The sequence below is a fragment of the Takifugu rubripes genome, chromosome 4 (genome assembly GCF_901000725.2).
Source record: "Takifugu rubripes chromosome 4, fTakRub1.2, whole genome shotgun sequence".
In the NCBI taxonomy this organism is placed as follows: Eukaryota; Metazoa; Chordata; class Actinopteri; order Tetraodontiformes; family Tetraodontidae; genus Takifugu; species Takifugu rubripes.
Genome location: NC_042288.1, coordinates 8,108,467 through 8,132,650, shown reverse-complemented (window position 1 = coordinate 8,132,650; position 24,184 = coordinate 8,108,467). Strand labels below are relative to the sequence as shown.

Below are 24,184 nucleotides of genomic sequence, written 5' to 3'. Positions count from 1 at the left end.
GAAATTGGGCTCCATTTGCTTCCTGGTTTAACTTTGATCCAAGGTATACACTAATTTCACACACACACACACACACACACACACACGCACACACACACACACACGCACACACACACACACACACACACACACACACACACCGTGTGACACTACTGGACCTGCACGTTTACTTTAGAATGGAGATGCTCTGTGAAGGCTGATTATTGTTACGATGTATTTTTTGGTTTTGTATAATTGTCACTTTAGTCACAGCATATCTTAATGAACAAGTCTGTGCCATTTTGCGTTTTCACATGTAAAGAAAATCTAATTTACAAAGCAAAATGCTAATTTGTCATTTATTTATCCTCAAAGAATAATTATGATTTCTCATTGTAATCTGGCATCTTCCTGGCAGGAATTAAACTCGGCTACTTGGCTGCTGTTGCAGTTTCTGGCAAAATGACTGCAAGATGTCACCATCCACAACCATCCAGTGGATTTGTGCTACTTGAGGGAAGAAAAACACATCAAGTTCTGCTTTCTTATAGATCTGATATTATATATGTGTATCAGTAGTAAAGGTTTTTAATATGACAATAGGACAACACAATAAAAATGTAATCAAATATGGATAATTGGCATATTTTGTCTTAAATAAGGCTGGTTTAACATAAAAATGTACACTAAATACATGTGTCCTACCTATATATTTTTTGGCTATTGGAAGATCCAAATACTCATATTTAGTTATGTGTCCTCATGTTTATACCTGTTTTTTTGGTCATTGTTATTGTTTGGTTTTATTCACTGTGAACCAGAACCAAGATTTAAGTGACATGAGTCTGTTTAAAGAAACTCACCTGCTGTCACAGTCTTTTCTCTCAGTGTGATCTCATGCTTACCAGTAGGTGGAGCTTGTCTCCTTTGGCATGAGAGAAAAACGAGAAGGAGGGAGAGAAGGAGATGATTAAAGCAAGAAGAAAGACAGCCAAAGAGAGAGAGAGAGAGGGAGAGATGGTGAAGTAGGGTGGGGAGTGAGCGTCAGCACTCCACACGTTAAAAGGGCAGATGGTAACCGCGGGTAACTGAGGAGCAAACCACTCTGCTGGCCACAGAGCAAGAGATCAGCAGAGAGAGGGGAGGTGGAGGGAGGGAGGAGAGCCAACACATGCAGCGCAGCAAAAGAGGAGGAGGAGGAAAAGAGCATCTGAGAGGAAGCTGCACGGTGGCCCTGGCAGAGGGAGGAGAAGACTGAGTACTTCTTCTTCTACATACTTTAACAAGCAAGCAGAGAGCGAAAAGAGGAGGACACTCTGAGAAGAGGAGGGAAGAAAAGTGTCCCTCCTCACCACTTAGACAAAGAAGGAGCCACAACAAAAGAAGGTTGGAGTGCTGAGGAGGAGACAAGAGATAGTTAGAGGATGTTCAATGAGCGGCTGAGATTTCAGTGAGAATGACAGAGAGAGAGAGTGATGAATGAAAGATGGAAGCAAAGCATCTTGAGAGGAGACTAGTCAGAAATATTTGAAAGAAGACAGCAGAGTCTGGAGGGAATTTAGAAATAAAACAAGAGTGAAAGACAAGAGAAGGAAGTAAAGGAGGAGCAGGAGGTGAAATATTTAAAGAGGAGACAAAAGCTGAAGCGAAGATGTGCAGCGCATCAGAGAAACTTTGAGAAGAGAGAGAATAAATTAGCGTTGAGGGGGCGGGAGGGAAATGACACTCCTGGTGGGTCCACTTCTACTTTATAAAGGAGGGGAGAAGGAATGAGAAGAGCGGGAGAGAGGTGAAGACGCGGCCGCAGAAGGAGCGGGAAGACGCTTTTAAGACATTTCGGCTTCAGAAGTATTTAAAAAGAAGCTGAATCCAATGGCGTGCTACTACATTGTGATCAGTTCCACCCATCTGCGTGACGGACAGCTGAGGAACATAAAAGGGGTTTTCAGAGGACCAATAGGAACCCACGGCCAAAGAAACACGGTAAGAACAATGGTATTTACTTCAGCTTCACGGATGTGAAACAACCAAAGTTTAAGTGTGTGTGACAGCTTTGTAATTCTTATTAGACAACATCGCATTAGTAGAGATAATATGAGCATGAAGTAGGTGAGAAAGTCAGCATCCCCACATCTGAATGCTTGTTCTACAACTTAAACTATTTAAATGATTTAAAAATGCTTCTTTCTCACATTTCTCCAATTAATTTGCCTTGAAATGAACACATAAAGGAACTGGTGATGGAATTTCTGGGGGAAAGTGCTCCAGTGTTTTGTGAAACACGCTCCCAGAAGGCAATAATTGACTTCCCGAATCAAACCCCATCCACATTTTCGAGTTCTCAGCCAATATAAATCCCGCATAATCCTCAGTCCTTCGTTCTGTCTTCTGCATCAAAACGAATTGGGGGAAATTTGAGTTCCAAATCATTATTCTGTGAATCACTCCATCTACCTTGATTGTCAGGTCCTTAATCATTCTGTTTGCCAGTTAATTAATTGTCACTTCCATTAGGTTAATTGACTTGCTATTGGAAGCACAAAGATGCAGATGGCGACATGGGACGCTCCCTGTTCATGTGCTAAGAGCTTCTCTAGCTCGATTTTTGGCTATTTAAGATGCTCAGCATTCTTTTTAAGTGTTTACAGATATCAGAGGTCGCCTTTTGTCACAGTCATTATTATAAATTGAAGCTGCTTTTACATCTGTATCAGGGTTGACACTTTCCGGCTCAAACCTCCTGCACATGTGTTCGGGGAACTTACAGAAATTGTGATTGTGATGGCTGAGAGATAAAGCTGCACAATATTTGATAAGCTACAACCCAGAACATGTCTCAAAACCACTCTAACCTTTAGAAGTCAGGTACAGAACAATGTTGAATAATAGTTACTACAGAGGCTGCAGTAAAGCCTTTGTTCCGTCTCGTGTGGAATCACACCTGTCTGATGTGCCTGGATGTGTCAATAATTCTAATAACCATCATCATTCACAAATTATAAAACACATCATTGTGGAATAGTGGGGAAAAACATATTTCTGAGAGCCCAGCCTTGATCTGAGTGAGCCTGCAATTAACTACAGGGCACACAATAAAAAGACAGCCTGCAGCAGCACAGTTCTGCAGCTGAAATGGTTTTACTCTTTAATTGTGTTTTATTGTGATAAATTGAATGTATTAAAGCCCAGCATGCGGGTCATTTAGTGACCGCATCTGAGCTCAAATCATTCTTATCTAATGTTTTCTTTTACGGTTTCAAATGGAATCTCGCTTGGCAAATTCTAAATCTGGATCACAGCAGCACTGGAAGACAGTCACAAATCTCTCATGAATGTGCAGAGATGAAGATTAAGTCAAGTACAAGTACAATACATGCCCAAAAGCTTTTTGCATGAACCTGACGAGCTGAGGCAATGGTAATAACAAAACCTCATCACCTGTCTATGGAATGAGTCTATGGTTTTAACTTAATAAATAAATCAGCATTTAAATAAATGAACAATAGGAAAAACAATTGCCCTTTTCATCACTGAAAATATTTGACTCCATTTTAATGTTTGAAAGTGCTCCAAAATTTCAACCAATATACTTAAGTCAACATATGCATACATCATCATTGAGTCGTGATGGCCCCTGATATTTATTGAACAATCTATACCTCTCAAAGAGTGATGATGGACAGGTACCGATAGCATCATTCTAGAAGCCACTAACGTTGATGGACTGTTATTGGCCTATATAAATAAGTCCATTTCATTTATAGACTCTCCCTCTTCCTCCAGTTATAGCACATTGATTAGCATTATAGCTTTAATAGATATTGGCATTGACTACCCAGTGCCGTACAACATTTGTTACCAAGTTATCATCATATATCAGACATCAAAGGCTTCCCTCAATAAAGATACTTCAATTATGCACATTAGTAACTGAAGCATTTTCAAATGCAGACACTCAACTCTGTTTGTCACTTCTTCCAGGAATAGAAAGCTATATCAAGAGATTTAACTGGCAAACATGACTAGACCCAGTCACCCTGGATCCGTTCCTGATCTTATTTTATCTGGAAGTTCTTCTGCACAAGCTCATCTGATGAAATTAGATGAAAAGTCCACAGCTTAGAAATTAGAATAACATACTTTGGCTGCAGAAAATGAGACTGATATCATTGCAACAAAAGTGTTGCACAGATGACACGAGCAGAATCAGGAGGGTAGAATTTAAAACCGGATTGGAGTGGGTTAAGCTCCAAGAATTAGATGTAAGATGTAAAAAAAAAATAACTATCCGGTCTTAAATGCTTTTAATTTCTAATTTTTATTTTCTGCTTTAAATAATTGATGACTGGTGAAGAAGACATACATGACAGGCTCACAATGCCATAGCAGCAATGAACATCATGTAAATTGTGCGTGGGTTGGATTCATTTCCATTTCTGATGAGATCCAACACTTGTTTCTATGGAGGCTGGAGAAACTTGCATCACTGTTGACAACAGGTTTCCAACAAAAAGGACGGTAAAAAAAAAAGAGAAGAAATAATAATAATAATTAAAGCTCAAAGATATAAAACTGAAAGAGGAGGTTCCACTAAACGTTGAAAAAAAAGCCTCTCACCATGAGAGTTTTCATGTATTGATGTTTTATCCAAGGAACACTCCACAAATGCTGACTCAGTTCCCTTGCCTCGTTCTGAGCAATTTCAGGGAGCGGCTATTTTGTTTCCCTGTCACTGCGCTGGAGAAGCTACACAGCTTCTCTAGGATGGATGAGGGTCTGTTGCTAACTAACTAAACAAAGTTCCAACAAAGCTAAACCCTATAACTGAAGCGAGGCCAGTGCCATTAACTCCACACCATCAGGCCCCCTCTGTGTGGCAACGCTCTGGTCAGAGAGCTTCATAATGAAGCTGTGCGCACAAAATTCAGCGGCTTCACTACAGTACCGGGGCGTACATTTGGGGAAAGTATTGCTGCTGGGGTTTTTAATGGTTTTTACCACGTGTGGGGCCACAAATCAAATCAACATACTCGGTACTCTCACTGCCAAAAACTGCCACTTTCTTCAGCCCAGAGCTCTAAACGCTTTACGTCTAAGTTCTGTGTGCACAGAGCCCTATTACTTACTCTATGTGACATCTATTACACTTGATTAATGTGGAGACAAATCTTGCTGCACACATAATGTAATGTAAAAGTGAGTTTTCTTTTTATAATAGTTGTTTTTTTTTATCCATAACAATATTCAGATACCCTATTTTATTACCCTTTGAACATCCACACAAAAGACTCACCTTTATTTTGCTGGTGAGAGCAATGACTCAACCCATTTGTGTTTATTCATACTGACCTTCAAAATTTATTCCTGATCAATACACCGTGAACTAATGGGAACAAACACTCCTTTATTTGGGGCTTCTGGAGCTGTTCAGTCACTTGAGACCTTTGTGATCCCAAAACAAGGCCTTTAAAATTAATAGAGGTATTTTTGGAAGGTTGTCGACAATAACATTTAGGACTCAAAGATGAATATATACTCAAATGGCTTTTTCCACAGTTTTTTCTTCTCAATCCAACAGTTTTGTGCAAATTTATTTTATTTTTTTAACATGATGGAATTCATTCAAATGGCAAAACCATCTCTTTTTTTAATCCCTTTTCATACATGAATTGTATGAATGTAGCAATTTTGGGCACAATGCCGGTACATACTCTAAGGCCATTCAAGAAATGTGCACGCATTCCTGCCCTCGTCTCTCCTGTGTCTTGTGTTTTGGGAGATCAGTCAGTCTGCAGTGACTCCACAGTGATGCTAATTCCTGACAGCCCACCAGCCGTCAGGGAATATTTCACACCTTTCCCAATATCAGCAAGGGCAGAGTTGTGTTACCATGGAAACATTGCTCAATAACTTAAATACTGCTGATTTTCTAATCCGTGAGAGGCTGAAATTTTACACAAATTTCCTCTGGGAGTTTCTTTTTTTGGTCGGGTAGGAAGAACTATTTATTGAAAGGTTTGAAAGAGCCACTGGATGTGTTCAAATCCAATTAAAAGAGACTCGGTTCCAATTTCGGTCAAAGGTGGGGTTTTTTTTGTTTTTTTTTAAACCATAATCAAAGATCACACTGACTGTCTTTAGAAAAGGAAGGTCCTTGGATCATCAGGTGCAATATTCCCGAGGGGTGCTACTGCCAAAATGAGAGTAGACTCAATAGCAACAATGATGACACAACAGCTTAGTAGAGCCCATAACCGACACTACGTGGACTGTTAATATGCTTGACTTTGTGAGAGAATGGGGTTTTTGTGTGTGTTTGTGTCCGTGTGTGTGTTTTGATTTTGGGAGTTATCAACAGAGTGGTGCTGCACTTCATAAATTAGCACCAATGGGAACACTTTGTGCACACACTTGTGATTGTGGGTAGCTCTGTGTGAAGGTTCAAAGTTGTAACTGAAACGGTGAGTCTGCCCGAGTTTGAGTGGGTTCGCACATGTGCATGAGCAATCATGTGTAGGGGCTTGTATGGCTGGAGTGTGTCCGCACTTGTGTGCTCAGGAATTTGGAGTGCATTTCATGAGTTGTGAGGACATGGTGTGCTTCACTGATGTGTGAAACATCAGCTATGACTGTTGAGCCATCTGCTACAAAGATACTTTGTATCTGTGTATGTGTGTTTGCAGTTTTGTTTAATTTCAAGAGGCTGTCTTATTACTAAAATGCAAGTTTAAACCTGCAGAATAATTCAGTTTCTTACATTTTATTAATATTTTTTATTTTTTTGCCACAATTCTACATAGAAATTTGTTGATGTATGCAAATCAATACAAAGATCTTGAAGTGATACATTAAACTGCATTTACTTGTACTGACTTGTGCTGATATATTATTTTGATGAGAATTATTCAGTGAAATGTAAAGTAGCTAAACACTGGCTGCAAGTACTTCTGCTGATTAAATCACTGCTATTAATTGACCATAAGACTTCTACAAGGCAAAGGTCAGAGTGATGTAACCTTCAGATTTTAGGAACCTCATACATCTTTAATTATATTCATTGGGTCATGAGTCAGTTCCTGTTATTTTAGTGTTTTCCAGGTGGAACTGCAGCCTGGACATGGCCTAAAGAAGACTAAGAATTCACATTGATGCGATGAAAAATTGTATTTAATTTGATGAAGACTAAGAATAGTTACTATGCTGATGTCAGAACCTGTCCGGTTTGCTTTGCTCTACTCCCCCGACCTCCCTCCTACCTCCTGCAGAACTACTTACCTTCATGTGTCTCACCTGTTCCCAGTCAGGCCTGCTCCTCTCCTGGTGTACTTAAACCTGCCTCTCCTCCCCTCATGAGCCAGGCTGTCTGTGTTTGAATCATCCAACATTTCCTGCTGTTTGTGTAATTGGACCTTTTCGTACTTGAATTGTTTGGGCTACAGAACTAATTGTGCCTGGTGATTTGAATGGATTAGTTGGTTGTACCGACCTAATGAAGGAATGAATTTTGAGTATTGTGTAACTGGTTGTAATACCAAATTAATAGCGATATCCTTCCATGAAAAGTTAAACATTTTTTATTTCCTGCAATTATAAAATCCTGTTTGCAACACCTTAACAACAAACCTTTCAGAAAAACGATTAAAAATCCAAAATTCATCCTTTTCTTTCACAAATGTGAACTAGGGTTTCAAACAAAGACAAAGAAACAGACTCACAGAGAGCTGAATTACATTCTCAGTAAAGTCTTGGGAGCATTTAGACCAAAATAAGCTTTGCTCCCACTCTCTCATGGAAACGAACATTGTCATGTACTCGTGAAATCCCCTCGGGGGTCCTATTTTTCATCATGTTACACTTGACAGAGCATCCTAATGACCTCACAGGCCCAGGAAACAAACAGAACCCACAAAAACAAAGTCTCCAAATGTATCGCGCCTTAAGAAGAAGAACACCCCAAGAGATCCATTTTTCATCCTAAGATGTCCTTAATGAGTTGTGGAGTGCTGAGCGTTAAAGTATATATTTGTGTAGCACGGTCGCTACCCAATTGCCATGGAAACTGAGGTAGCATGTTGGAGGTGAGTGGGCGTCAACGCGGCTTAGATGAACCCTGCAAATGTGGTAGGAGGGACAGGGGAGAGAGAGAGAAGGAGCGAGAGAGTGGATATGGAGAAAAGTAAAAGAGACAACAATTTTGTTTAGCCGTCATTTTTTTCCTTCCCACCTCTTACCTCTGCTCTCCAGAAGGACATAAATTTGCTGTCCTCCAAACTCCTTTTTCCATTGTTTTCTCATTTCTCTGCCAAACAACGCCTCCAAATAAAATGTCAAAAAGGGTCATACCTATCTCTCATTGAGTAGAGCACAATATTTGCAACAGCTCTCAAGAGAAAAATAATGTTGAATGATAAACGTGTCTTGATAGCTAATGTCAGGTTTATAGAACAGTGTTGATATAGACTCGGATATAAAGTTTCAAAGTAGTAGGCTTGCAGTGACTACCATTGGAAGGAGATATATATCACATTTTGACATAAAACATGTAGAGAACCAGCATGCAGCACAAAAGCGAGTAATTCAAACTTAAAATATTTAAAAACTCGGGTTCGAATGATTAATCTAATGATAAACAGCATTTGATGGTACGGAGGAGGAGCAGTGGATCATGGTTTACAGAGTAAATAAATCAGACAAGACAAAGACTTTCCACAGCACAGCTGCTGCCACACGATGAACAACAGCACGTACAATCACAGCCAATTACGGGCTGAAACGCTGGCGTAAATTAATATCTTCTGCAAGATATTTCTGCAAAAAAATGGTGAGATTTGAAAAATATTATGATGGTACTGTATAAGGGGCTCGTTTAAATACATGTGAAATTAACATAATAAGATATGAAAATAGCCAGCTGCAGGACTGAAAAAGAGCTACATTCTAACACTTTTGTTGTTACAAGGTTGCTTGTATTTATTTTATTTTTTTTACGAATCAGACAAGATCACCTACAAGCTGAGGTCAAGATGGGATGTTTTCACCTCCATCTCTATTAGGTTCCAGTCCTAAAGCTGGCTGGATTTATCTTCTGCAGATTATATTGGATGACAGAAGAAACAACAGGGTCCACATTATCATGCGTATATTATAAAGGTTTGACTATTTGTGGGTGTGCTCAGATTACCTGAGGGTTTTCTTTGCCTAATGTCAGAAGATCATAACATTCCCAAAAACCCATTTAGTGTTTTATAACAAAAACAAATGGGAAAGTATTGCAGTCTTCCTCATACCACCAGAAACAGCATTGTGACTTTTAGACCTGAGTGGAAAATCTCTCCAGAACATGAAACATTGACTCTATTCTGTTCCCCACCTTCTTTGTGTGTTGGATTTTCTCTTTTCTTTGTACACTTTCACTCTTTAATTTGCCTTCTCCCCTCTCCATTATTCTCCTCTCTATTCTCCTGTTTCTTATGACCCCCCACCTCTTTCCAGCCTCTCTATACTTGCCCGATACCTTCCCTCTGTTCATGGCCTTATACATCCTCCTGTCCATCAGCTCTGCTGGACTCGTCTCATCGAAGCTTTCGCTCAAAGGGTATTTAATTTCCTCCTCCTTTCCTGCTCAATCCCCCTTTTTGCCTTTTATACTTCTCTCCAATACAAACCAAGCATTTATTTGAACATCACCTCTTCAATTTCTCATCTTCCTTCCTTCTTTGCTGCTCTCGTTGGCCCTTTCCCACAATCTATTTTTATAGTAGTTTGTGTTTGTATGAGTATGTGTCTATCAAACCTTTGTACAGTAAAATAAAGGTTGTGCTTGCATAGATAAAAGTGCACACTGAGCCAGCACATAATATAATGGTGAGCTTATGCTAAACAGAAAGTTAGCAGCAAGACGTGTTAAAAACAATATTGCTTCTCCCAACCAAGAAAAGTCTCGATTGTTGTTTCCCAGGAGCTGGAAAAGTGCTTCAGTTGGGGCTGAAAACAACCATGTTCAAGCTGTGTGTTAAAATACACTCAACTGTGTCAGGGACCGCGTTGAAAAAGACAAGTGGAAGACGGAATACACAAGAGTAAGAAAGACCTGATAAGGATAGAAAATATATATAATGAAAAGCACACATCATCTGCCAGAAATTCTCATTGCCCAGTGGTGCAAATAGATGATTTTTTAAATGAATGGATTTTAATTTCCTTTTTAACTCAGAGTGGAAAGTGTCCTTATAATTTTAAAAACTTCAAAACTAATCAGATAAATAACATTGATCCAAAGAACTTTGAGGTACACATACCCTGAAATTACAGACGGGTTGTGTTTTGCCTCAGTGTAAGAACATTTGTCTTTCATGTAGCAGTGTAATGCCATTTGTGGTGGTGAATTTGACAATTCCACCTTTTGGAAGCCTGAGAAAATGTTAAGAAAAGAAATGGTCGTTCCATCTGACCGGTCAGGGCTCTGCAGTGCTTTAGGATGCGTCATTTGACAAAAGTGAGGCGAATCGACCTCTCTCTTTCTGCAAAGCCTTTGCACCCTTGCATTGTGTTTGTTGTTCTCAGTTAGCAATAAAAACAGCAATAAAATAATAATAAAAACAACAATGACCGTCTCGTGATTATAAACCCATCTCCATCTGGATCTGTCACTCCCTCACACTGCGGCACACGCGCACACACACTGAGCTGAATAGGAAGTGAAACAGAAGGCCAATAAGACACGCTTGACTGGAGGCGACTGCACAGTGTGTGAGAGCGATAGAATGAGAAATAAGTGAGACTGTGTGTGTGTGAACAGGAATGGTATTCACTCCTGTCATTGTGTGAAGCTTGCAGCCACACGAACGCGGAATAATCCCTTTGACTTCCTTTGGTCGATACTTAAGTAAACTTTTAAAGTGAGGGAGAGACACCTCCTCACCTCACCGCTAAATAAATTTAGTGGAAACTGGGAATCAAGTTGAAGTGACTGAAGGGAGTCTGAAAACCAGTGGAACCGGTGATGAAAAATCCAGGCAGCATTTTTCACAAGATGTCGATGAATTTAACAGGTTTCCCATGTTTCAGTCAGCAGACGCCCTGGGGCACTTTTGTTTTTGTCCCACCTTTAATTTTTTTATTTTTAATATAAAAGCCTGTATGTGGGCATGTGCATGTGATGTGTTTGTGGGTATGCGCATGTGTGTGTCTGCATGTCAACTATGGTGAACCTGGTCCGCTTGATTAAGTTTAAGGACCACTGGTGCAGAAAAATGGGCTAAAAAGAACACATCTGGTCATGAGAGCCTCAGGGAGACGCCCCCCAACGCGTACACACACACACACATGCGCACACACACACACACACACGCGCACACACACACACATACACTTGCACACATACACTCGCCTATCTCTTATTTAATAAAAAAGAATGTTTTCATCATCCATATATGTTGTCCTTGTTGGAGCTTGCCCATCCATTCTTCTTCTGTTGACTGAAATTCCAGACTCATGAATCATCACAGTCACAGATGGAACTGGAGCCTCACCCAACAGTTCATCCAGGGAGAGGCAGAAATAAACCCTGGACAGGTCAATAGTCTACCACACATCTTTGGGCTCCGTACACTATGAACGCTCGACATAGAATGGTCCCAGGTCCTAAACCAAGAACCTTCCTGCTGTAAAGTGACATTGCTAACTAATTACCACACGTTGCTATCGTATTGCTAATGATATTCCATGTTGACAAGTTCAAGAATTTTTCATTTCCCTTTCCCATCACCACTGATGACATTTTGTAATTCCGTTCATTGGTTTGAACCCACCCCTGTCCTCACTCTCTTGGCGTTTTGAAATGATTTTGGGATGCACCTCGTGGGACACCGTCTGCTCAGGTCATCTGAAACTGATGCAAATGGCTTTGGTGAGATGAGAAAAACATCGATAAGAGATGAGGAAGGCACAGGAATGGTTTATTAATGTGATGTTAGCGTCATTGAAATAAGCCGAGCCACGACATGGATTCTGTCTCGAATCAGGAGCGCACGTTCTCACCTCAGCCATTCTGAAACATAATGACTGCATCTGTAATGGACCCACCCCTCCCCTGAGAGACTGCAGACCTCCACTCCTGTTATCTCTGGGTAGCACTTGTTAACTTATGTTGTGTACAAATCCTCAGAGCAGTTGAGACACAGATGACACATAGATGCCCTTGCAGGGGCACATCAGCAGCACCGGGCAATGCTGATAGCTTAAACAAGTAATCCCTTCTGCTTGGTGGTCTGTCTAAGAGTGAAGCAAAGACCATCAGATATTTTAGCACTCAGGCTCTGCTCTAATGACACAGCAGACAGAGCAGATAGGATTGATCAGAGTGACCCCTTCTGTCTCAATCAATAGAAATGATCCCATCTAGATAACGTTACACTCGATCAATAAATCTGTGTGGATGTGTGGCTGCTATCTCTTAGCGACCTGACCCATGTCTTCATGAGACTGTTGCTGTCTGTGTGTATTCCCCTGTGTGCATATATGCGTGTGTAAAAGTGGGTTCGAGTGGGTATTGGTGAGGGCAGCTTAAGGTCAGCCAAGGTGAGGTGTAATAGGACTCTGACCAGATCCAATCTGGGACCACTTGTGGCAAAATGAATTGCCTAACACAAAGGAACCTGAGTCCATCCCTGTGTGTGTGTGTGTGTGTGTGTGTGTGTTAACTTAGCGTTTCTGTGCACGTGTAAAGGCAATACTTGCTGTGGAAAACTAATCTAATTTTGACAGGTGCACCCAGACAAAGTCCATGTTTATCAAAAGATATGAAGCCACATTTGGTTGGTACTGTATGTACCACGTAGTGTGTGCCAGTCGTTCATTTCACACACCAGCAGCCACTTGGTGACGAGTGTGAAATGCCGCATGATTGACTATGTTTCATCTTGGTAGTATTTCAGTTTCCTGCTGTCTGGTTTATTGTAATCAACTTCACTCAGATCAGATCCTTTCCTCAATCCTATAAATGTACCTTTAAATCTGAGGAGAGGCTTTTAATCTGTGTAAACTATATGATATGATACAGTAATTGGTTTGTTCTTTTTTCATAAATAGCTCCAGAAGCAGGTCAGCATTTATTATTCACCTGTACTACATTTCACACTTTGCAAGCTTGTCATTTACCGACACCACACAGCATCTGACAGCTAATCTAAAACACGTGAGAATAAAGCATTTTTATAATACTCCCTTCATGCTCAGATTATTTTCTGATTCTTTTGGATGTTTCTATCCGTAGAGTTCACAGTCATAAAAGAAACAGATTATAACTCATTATGTCAATGCATTTCAATCACACAATAATGAATAAATGCGTTTGAATAGTTTTTGTTAAAAAATTAGGTACGTGGCAGCAATAATCACTAAACATTCACCTGCTGTTATCTGCTTTTTCTGCTGTAGCCATAATTTATAAACAAAGCAGCAACTGCGCTCAACAGTTGTGGTTTTATAGCTGTACTAAAGGAAGGTTGCTTCTGCCGAAGTTGTTATTTCTTTCTGCGTATAATTTGTTACTTTTGCGACAAGACTGTTGCCTTTGTTTACTTATTATAGCTGCTGACTGGCTGCCACAATGAACATCGTAATGAATCCAAAGTGAACAATGTGGCCTTCATTCTGAGAGTAAGCCTGCAAATCCTTCCAACACCAGGGGGGCACTTTGAAAGGGCAGCTTTCCACTGGCTTTCTTCAGACGCTCCATTCAGTCGCCTCACGCTCAACCTCGCGCAAACGTCCATTCTGATTTTAGCCAGCATTTTTTGTCGCTGCTTGAATATCACCTGTCTCGGATTTTCCGTCGGTGCTATTTACAGCCTCTGTGGGTTTACCGTATTCCTCGCCACGTGCCCCCATGCAGTGGTGAATGTAAATAAACCGACATTGAGATGCCACAGCCAACATAGACACACAGATTGGTATGCAGAGTTTGACCGTGTTTCTATTTCTGGATGGCTTGGCTTCTTTGTAAGTCTGCTGTGCTGCCTTTGGAGCCTTTGTGCTTGTAAAGTAAAGGTTTTGGATACAAGTACTTCTCCACAAAGATTTGTTAGCTCTCTCCGTAACATGGCCTGTGTGTGAGCGTGTGTGCTGCTCAGTGTGTGTAAAGAGAGAAAGACACAGAGATAACATTGTTCTCCCAGAAATCTATCAGCGCCAACAGGATTGCTTTCCCCCCCGCTTTTGCTTTTTCCTGTTTTCCATTCCTCTGTCTATCTACCCCGCCTGGGCCCACTCTGTGCAGTCTTAGCCCTCCTCTCTACCCCCAATCCCTACCTCCTTCTCTGCTTTCCATTACACTCTTCTCCACCTTTCTCCGAACAGACCACCAGTTGCACTTTATAACATCTAGTTTAGCAGCTGCCCACCAAACAGCACTTCACCGGGGAGACAATAGATAGCCGGGCTAAGTTGTGTGTGTGTGTGTCTGTGTGTGTGTGCATGCACTGACATGTCTTGCGAAAGCTATCTCCTCTAAATGATACCCTGCCTCCTCTACCCCTGACAGAGAGCGAGATAGATATGAAGATGGCAAAGAAATGGGAGAAGAGAGGGAGATGTTGAGGCGGGAGATGGATGAGAGGAACCGAGAGAGGGAAAGGGGGAAAAAAAGGGTAACAGAGGATAAAATGGCAGAGGAAGATTTAAAGGAGGGGAAATGAGTGATAGAGGGTGAAAGAATAAAAGGAGATGTATGGGGATTAGGTGAGAGGGAGAACAAATTAGTTATGGCTGGAGCAAATGGGAGACAAGAGGGGCTGGTAGGGCACAGCAAGGTTGTACTTTGCATTTGTCAGTTCAACTGCTCTCCTGTATAATGTATCATTTCTGGGAGAAGAGCGTAATTGCATGCATGAGTACAACATATGAAAAGGACCAGTACACAGAATGGGAGATGAGATATACCAGCAAAAAAATAGTTCATTTATGAGTAAAGGTACAGAGATTTAAACGGAAATTCTTCCAAATTCTCCTTTCACCCCTTCCCCTTCATCTCCCCATTGTCCCTCAAAATGGAGTAGCAAGGGGTGAAGACATTTTCCCTTGAAGCAGGACACCACTTGACTTTTGCTAAGTCATCACCCCTTTTTCGATCCTAAATCTTATAAGATGTTTTCCTCCTCTAGCGTCCCAGTGGAGGAAAACGTGTCTGATGTCCGTTATTACGTTGGTCTCTTGTGTTTTTCCAGGCAGCTATGGCGCGATGCAGGCAGCTCCAGAAGCAGCATCAGCTAATGTAGCTTCTGAAATGCGTGACCTTCGCTGCTCATATGTTAGCTCTCTAATCCTTCATGAAATGCAGAACATTGTAGTGATGATCAGTTTACAGTGAATTTGCCATTGGTGTAGCATTTTAGCTATAGGTGCAGTATCGCTCTTATAACAAACAATTTAAAATCAGGAAAACATGTCTCTACCCTTTCGTTTCAAGTGACGGCCTTGGATTGTCTTCTTTTCAAGGGCTGTATAGCCCTACCGATTAACCTTACAGAGAATTGGGATGTCCTTTTGCTTGTTGCAAACAAACAAAAATAAGGTTTTTGGTAAGAGTTGAGATTGAGTTTAAAACAGATATAAGGAGTAGGGAGAGGCATTTCAAGCAACAATACCTTTCCATGATCACAGGGGGCTAATCGACAATTTTTCGACCGTGCTGACACAGCAATTCTATTATAGAGGAGAGGTTATTGGGATTCAGTGTGACATATTACAACTTAGCCGATAGCAAAATAGTTCTCTCTCCAGGCCTAACAAATGTTAATAAAACATTTTGCTGGATGCTAACGGCACAGCCAAATACATTGTCTTTTGCACATATAACTAACCCAGAGGTGCCTGTGACGGTTCAGCTTCACGTAACTCACGTAATCCCATAAAAAATGTATACGAGTAGAGGTTTGTGTGCTGACATCAAGCGATAATACTGATTTTCAATATGTTTTTTTCTGAACAGAGCTGGGAGACGGCGGTACTGATACGAACAGTTTAACATACCCTTCTTTATAATGATTACTCCAAGCGATAATCCGATCGATCTATTTCTGCAGTGGCGTCTAACATCGAACCCCTCACACAATGTATTAAATGGTACACTGCCCTTGGTATGGAAAGTGCCAGTTAAAAAAGTTCCTTTTTTTCTAATGTAATAAACTATTCAGTTATTTATGATTTAACGGCTTGCTGTTCTGATGTCATCATGAAACCAACACTATGTTTTTAGTTTTTTCCATTTGTTTTCACATTCTGCTGGCAGGAAAAAGTCCAAGGATTGTCCTGAATGTACCGACCTTGCTGTACAAGAATGACAGTTTTATGATGCGCTGCTTAAATTGGCATTGCTTGATTTCAGAAGCTTAGGTTTGCAATGGTGTGTCTCGGGCAATATTTTAGGAAGACAACGCTGTCCACAATATTTCTGACTTTGTGCTTGGTATTCTAAATGTGCCCTTTCCATAAACCAACAACAGAATGGAGAGGAAAACTAGCTTTCTATTCAGCATTGTGCAGCTCATCTCTGTGAGACGTCCCCCGTGACGGAGCCATTGTTAGGACTGAAAATTGTAAAAGCTTCCAGAACTTTGGAGTGGAAAGACTGCAAAACCACACAGTGCAAAAGACAGAATAAATAAGGAAAGGACAAGGGGCTTTTTGGTCACATGGTCTCCAGAACAAAATCAGTGGTATTGCTGTGTGGGAGGCAATGCCCTGGACTCACTAAGGTGCCTTGCATCCCATGGAAGTGGGAATATTGCTTTTTAAAGGCCAGGCCTGTGCAGATTTGACTTTGACATGTTTCTCAAACAATTCTTGGATGACATTGTGTGATGTGATATCCGTATAAGGGTGACTGTACAACCATGATCATCGATTTATGAGTATATACACAAGTATGTACAGTATATTGTTGTTGAAGCCTGTGATGAAGATTAAAACAGCAAGGAAAAGACGGCACTTGCGGCAAAGAAAAAAAATGTGTTGGCACTTAACTTATTCAGGATGACTGAATTCATTTGCAAGGGCACACATTTGAGTCAGTCCCTGATATGAGTAATATTTAAAAATGTGCCTCGCTCATTCTTAAAGTTTGACCTTCACTGTGAAATGAGTGTATTTAAGAACAGGGGTCTGAAATATTCAAAATCAGGTGGACAGACCTGCAATCAGGTGCCGGTCTTCATTCGTGAGGATTGGGACTGACTTTAAAACCGGATTTTAAGAAAAGAATGGAAAGGTTCACTTTTCGCTTTGATTTGGAAAATTCATCATATTTTCCACATACTTTAACTGACATTTAAATGAAGCTGTTATTTGCATCTAGCTGTTTTGTACAAAACTAAGCAGATTATATTCACAGCACTTTTCAATGCACAAATTCAGACCTTCAGTTTGGCAGCTGACAGGCGTCAGCAAATCGATCACAGTTCTTATTCAGGAAATTCATTATGCAAGGCTGTGTTTAAAAAAGAAAAAAGAGCTTTCGCCATTAGGGATTGAAGCTTTAAGTAATTATGTTGCAGGTACCTTCTGCAAGAAGTTAGTAAACCTTTCTAATTGCGGTATTGAATTGCTCATGCCTTGCTGCAAAACCATTAGCTAAATGTCGGAGGAGCCCGATATAAACCGTGAGGTAGTTAATTAGAATGGAGCAGTGCCAGCAGTTAAAACATCCCATAATATAGCCATAATGCCTGAGAGATCCTGGCTGAACAGCCTCTTGGAGTGGAGGAGATCAGCTCGGTCTTACAGCTGCATCTTCTGACATCCGCAAAGCTGGGGAAGGAAAGCGGCCGCCTGCTTTTCACCGCTTTATTTGTCAATCCTGACGGCTGGTTTTAGTCACCATGCGAAAAATAATTTCCAAACTTAGTTAAAGCCTCCTTCCTTCAGCCCCCCTGAATGCCTGTTCATTACTAACCTACCACGCATTACCACTTTTTATCTGGCTTGTCCCTCTTCCTATCCTCCACTGGGCCTTTTCCTCCTCTTCATCTCCTCTTATCATGTCTGCCCTCTTCTCATTTCTTCCTCACTTCCCCTCTCGTTGCCTGCTAGAAATTCCATAACGATACTTTCTGTTCGGGGAGAGGGAGCAAAGATAGAGATTGATGGAAAGAACTGCAATAAAGAGACATGAAGAGAGGGAGTATGAGTAAGTGAAGGGGGATAATAGAGGGAAAGGAGCAAAGGAGCAGGGAGGGTAAAAAGGAGGAGAAGTGAAAAATCTCTGAGCCGTAATCTTCACTTAGGCTGCAGAAGCCTAAGATGACCCCTCCCTCAACCCCCAACACTTACACACACACACACACACACACACATAGAGAAAACCACTTTTACAGTCTTTCTCATTATCATGCGTTGTGGCAGTAGTTGCATTGATTTCCACTCTGACTTAAATTCAACCGCACAGAAAGTGTGTGTGGGGGTGTTTGTGTGTTGGGGGCACTCTGACAGACGACGTGTGTGTGCAAAACAAGCTGTGTGTGCAGAACTGGATATCTGCAGAGTTTGTGTGTGTGTAACTGTGTGTACGGTCTAATCCCGACTAAGCCTGAGGATGTGTGTCTAACTCTGATACAGAGTCAGAGGCTGCTTGGTGTATCTGCTTCAACAATTTGTGTGTGCATGTGCATGTATTTCTGCAAGTGTACTTATGTTACGTTTTTGGCTGGAGGTACACTCAGCTCGCCAGGAGCAGAGGCCGGCTTCAACAAAGTCACTTTATTGAATCTGTCAGGTAAGGGCAGAGGTGTGAAGTGAAACTAAGCCTCTTCCTGCACACCAGTTCTGCTTGGCTGGTTCCACTGGCCCGTGGACAGAGGGAGAAGGTAAACAGGAAGCAGAGGAGGTGAATGTGCCATGGTGGGAAGGAGTGTTTTGAGGTTAAAGACGGGGTCGTGTCACTACATGCAGCTCTATCTTGTCCAGATCCCAAGCTTCAAGTGCCGATCCAAAATCATTATTCCTGGTCACGCTGAGCGTTCCAAGAAATCCATATGAGCAGAGCCAAATCCAGGCGTGACAAGCAGTTAATCAGTAGCTTATTCATTTTAAAGTTGTGGTGGAGATGGAGACACAGTTGATCATAAAGTTCATTTTCCTGGCTGTCAAATTGAAATGCACGCGTGCACAACTATGCCTGGTTTCATGTATGCAAAACCAGGGGTGGAAACACATCTTTTAAGTCAACCAGATCTACTTAAGCCCTTTCAATCACATATATATCGTGTTTAGAAAATAGTAAGAATGATTTTGGTTTATCAGGTAACTAAGAAATAGCACAGATAATCAATGAATGAGTCATGAAATATCTCCCCTCGTGCACTCAGACGCATGGACACAAATAGACACTTGGCTTTGTTTTTAGAAGGAGAATCTCAAGCTGTGAATGAAGAGAAATGTGTGAGTCCAGGGAGAGTAATGAGACAATGCAGAAATGAAAGAGCATCTCAGTGAGACGCTCACACACTTACAGTGAATCACTCACTGAATGGACTGGTCCCAGGCATGTTGCAGTAGCACACGTGTGTGCACAAGTCACTGGGATGCCCAAACCAAATCAAGCCACGGAGATTTGCTTCTCCTTCTACTTTTCTTTTTATATAATGTCTGTTATGCACCTCTGAGCATGCTGATGTATAAAAATCTGCCCACTGTTTTTCACAGTTCCATCCCTGGTAATGAAACGAGTCTTTGTTTTTCTTTTTTTTTCCCCACAGAGAGGGAGAGTTCTGTTCAATTTGAGCGTATAACGATTGCAGATAGTATCACAGATACACTAACACAAAGTAGAATAGGAAAACTAGAGCCTGGTGGCAAAGATAGAAACATATGCAACAATCTGGCAGCAAAAAGGAGAACACATGGACCTAAAGAGCACAAATAGACTCTGAGACACTTGAGGCAACAAAGACTCTATATACTATATCTCATGAAGCAATCTGAGCCCTGGTCATGAAAACACAGTGATCAGAAGTGTTCAGACTTGTGTTAATTAATAATAGAATTATACAGCTTCCACTTGAACGTCTCACTGTCTATGTATCATATATTGAGTCGAAACCTGAAAAAAATGAATAAATGCACTTGGCCACTAACCGAATGAATTGTGAACAGAATGTCAGACACTGCAAGGAAGTTATTATGATGTTAGAACGACGTCACAAGGTCGGTGGGCTTCACCTGGTCAGACACACTATAGCAGCCCATTGTACATATTCAAACACACACGTAGAGAGAAAAAGTGAGAGTTACAGAATGTGGGTCGAAGTATTCAAACATCCATTTTTCCTCAAGCCATTAGATAAATGTTAAAAATTAAACACTGTGCTTCAAAATATTATCAGATGTTAATGTAGTGATTGCAGTGCAGACCTAAGGTGCTCACATAAGAGAATATTTGAGATTCCTCCACAAATATTAATAAATATGCCTATATTTGTCAGACGACTCTGCAGACTCGACACAATCTGAGTTGTTAGTTAATTGTGTTTAGGCTAATTCAATAATATCAATGCAGCTGTAAGCAACTTATATTCAGAAATAAAATGTTTTAGCATGAACTGCAGTACTTCATAACAACTCTCTCCTACTTACCGGTAGTTATTTATTTGATTAGGACAATGGACATTGATCCGCATATCAGCAACAAGCATCAAAAATCTGGTATAATCAGGTATCAAAACAACCCCAATAAATTGATAGAGATTCATTTTAAATATGAAATCTTAATCTTATAAAAGATGAAGAACTTCCCCATGAGAGCAGGTCTGACATGACTGTTCCAACATGAGCGGGCAGTGTGATCCAAGCCTGTGTCCCTCAGATGGACACCACCATTTGCTCAAATTGACTTGTGCCGCTGTGCTTCACAGTATCACATCTAGTCAGTGCTCGAGAAGAGTTTTTTGTTTCTTGATGAAATCCTGACATAGCTGAGGGGCTGGTTCCATTCAAAACCGTAAAGATGAGACGGACATCCAAGAACAGCTGGTGGATATCAAAGTCCATGGTTTTTGTACTTATTAACAAGTGTATAGCATCTCTGCTGCCTCAGTAGTCAGGAAAGGTCTTATGTGTTTGAAATTTGATACGTTGAATTGACTTTTGGTCGAGACTTCTTTTTTTTTTAACATGTTGGTTAAAATTAAGACTTAGAGGCAGTCAGAGAGAAAACACTGACAGCTGCAGGAGGTGAGGCGTCATTCTTCACTAGCAAACCAAATGAAACTGCAGTGCCTGTTCTGGTCCAACAAAATATTGATTTGTTTCATCTTGTCTTCTTTTTATTCAGTTCTGCATTAGCTTAAAATTTTAGGAAAATACAGAGAGACTTATGTGCCAGTAACTGGTTCCAAATGGATGAGGCAATGCTGTAGGATAATACCAAGCCATTTAAAAGACAATTTATTCAGAGAAATGCACTTTGATAGGGTTTAATCAATAACTTAATGTGAACTTTGAGGCAGCCATTCGCTTTGAAACCCGCACGGTCTCTCTATCATGTCGTCCTGTCTTGCTGGTACATTAAACTTTTCTGCTCTTGTGCAGCTTCTGCCTCACCATGTCAAACCTCTGGATGTTTCTGGAAGCAACCATGACAAAATATCAAAGATGATGATGAGCAGAAGATGAAAAAAAGGGCTGTCACTAACAGGACCTGGCACAATTTTACATAGACGTCTGTATCTGTTAGTGTGTGTATGCGTGATGTGTGAATGTGTGTCTGCATATGTGTGTGGAGGGAGAGGGTGTGTGATTTGCGAGTGTGTCTGTGTGTTAATTGGAGGGCTGTTGTCTTGAGGGATCATCCATTTGTCTCCATCTGGCCTTCTGGCTGCAGACACTTTCCTGATACTTCACACACACACACTTGCGCACACTTGCTAACACGCATGCAACTGATGCATCAGCTAAGCTCTGTGTCCCCTGAAGTGCACTTGGGAGTCCTCACCTGCCACAGATGAACAGGGTTGAGACGCTACAGCTGCCACTCAAATGCATTTTAATTCACATCTTCAGTCAGAGCAGTTTTCTATAATTTCCAGGTTTCTGTGTGCTGATAAAAGCCTTTAAAATCACCTGTGAAGGGCTGTGTGTGTGTGTGTGTGTGTGTGTGGAGGGGGGGTGACGTGTAGCAAACTCATTTGCGAGCAGACTCTCCTCTCATTTATTCAGAGATGGAAAGGTGGTGCTCGCCCTCTGTCTCTATTAAAAACACCTCCCCTCTACTGTGGCCAATAAAGTCTCAGTCAGTCTAACCTGAAATAACTGCCATTAGTGTGAGCGACAAGTCCTCTGCTGGTGCCTAATAGTTGAAGGTGTGTGTGTGTGTGTGTGTGTGTGTGTTTGTTCGTGGGGCCTGGACTGTCTGGCTGAATGTGGGCGATGCTCACAAAAAATGTGGCAATCTCATGAAATTGATGCAATATTAATGCCCAAATGCTTGTCACTTATGCTTCAGCACACTGCTGCAGGTTTGGGATGACTCTTCTTTTGCCATCCCATACAAGTGGCTCAGTACGCGTAAGAATGTGATGTAGCGATGAAGCTACAACCAACCATTTTTGAACTGATCTCCGCATGTTTAAATCTATATAGCATTATTCCCCACACCTGCATGGCCCGTTCTGTTTATATTTGTGTATCTGGTGCGCATTAGCTCCCATTTTAGTAGATTATGGGCTTAAACTACCATGAATACAGCCATAAGTGCATCATTTGGGGTAACCTATCCCTTGGAAAGGAAGAAAAAAAGATGACAACAGATCCATATAAAAAGAGAGAGAGAGAGAGAGAGAGTGTGCAACAAGCTGTTAATTCCCCTTTTTACTCTTTTTTTAGCCACAGAAGCAAGAAGTCAATCTGTCCAATATCCAGCTCGTGTGTGTGCTGATTCACAAAACCAACTCACACAACCTATTTGGCCCATAATGACGGTTGAATTACTTGGGCTAGTATTTACCACACATTGGGTGAGAAAATGCGGAACCACACAGTAAATGGTGTTATTATGTGGACCGAATGTGGTGCTGACTGATCTCGGATGAAGAGGTCGGCGGCGGACAAACGGTTGACGAGGCCTTGAAGACGATGTCAGAAGATGACAACATGAGAGGAGAGACCGAGTATAAGCTTCCAGATTTCCCGGAGCTTAATTTCATTACGAGATCAATTGTTACACAAGTTGGCACGCGCGCACACACGCTTGCACACGAGCTGGAATTTAAAAAAAAAAAAAAGCGGAAAGGGAAGTGGGAGGAAAACTCTGTGTAATTAACCCAAAAAGTGTGCTGTCGACTTCAAAACCCGTCTTCTTTTATTGCTCTATTTTCCCTTGCTCGCCCTATCTCTCCATCTTTCTCTCCTGCTGTCTCTCTGAAGTCCAGTTGCCATATCAGAAGGGCTAATTAAAGTTGCGCATAATGAGAGAAAAGACGAAGAGGAGGAGGAGGAGGAGGAGAAACGGGGAGGACAGAGGTGTGAGATGAATGTACGAAAGAATGATTTGCTCATGTCATATTCTTATCAAAGGAGTGTATCCTATAGACAGAAACACACTCACGAATCCACGGAAATCTGAATTTCCTTCTGCACTCACTTGCAGTGAAATATTCAGAAGAGTAGAACTATAAAATACACACATTTGCACAGTTTCACCCTTTAAAAAAGAATCAAGTTCTTATAAGAGGAACAGCTGATGCCTGTAGGGTCTTCATTAAGGCTAGTTTAAAAGTTAAATAAATGTAACATGCTGCCTAAGGACCTCCCTGGAGGAAACCCCCCCTCTTTTCAACATAGTCCAGTCATTTTAAATCAGCTGTGAGATAAAGGTGCCTCCTGAGGGGACACCTATGTGCATTTTTCTGTGAGGTATTTGAAACTCATTATGATTGGGAGTGAAACACAAATGTGGTGGAATTACTCCCATCCAGGATCTACCTGCTGCCTGTTCAATGATGGTGGAAAAGTCCTCCTGTCTGGAGTCATTTTTGCTCCTGTCCAGTGGTCATCTGAAAAAATTAGTAGCCACTGTATATTTCTTTGCTCCCACTTTTTTTTCTCACTGTTAGGCCCTTTCCTCTAACTGAATTAATTTTGCATCTCATTGCAGCCTTTTTTTAAGCTCTTTGTGTGTTATTGTCATCTTGTTGTTGCCTTGGTGGTTGTTCAT

The 24,184-nt window shown here is 41.2% G+C and overlaps 1 protein-coding gene across 1 annotated transcript in view; it reads left to right on the top strand.

The window, feature by feature from the left end:
• Positions 1-1,082: 1,082 nt before the first annotated feature.
• Positions 1,083-24,184, top strand: part of LOC105416345 (uncharacterized) — a 41,265-nt gene continuing 18,163 nt past the window's right edge. Inside the window, exon 1 of the mRNA XM_029835605.1 lies at positions 1,083-1,962. Within this exon, the coding sequence (XP_029691465.1) occupies positions 1,852-1,962 (111 nt within the window). The 5' untranslated portion in view covers positions 1,083-1,851. The remainder of the gene's footprint in view (positions 1,963-24,184) is intronic.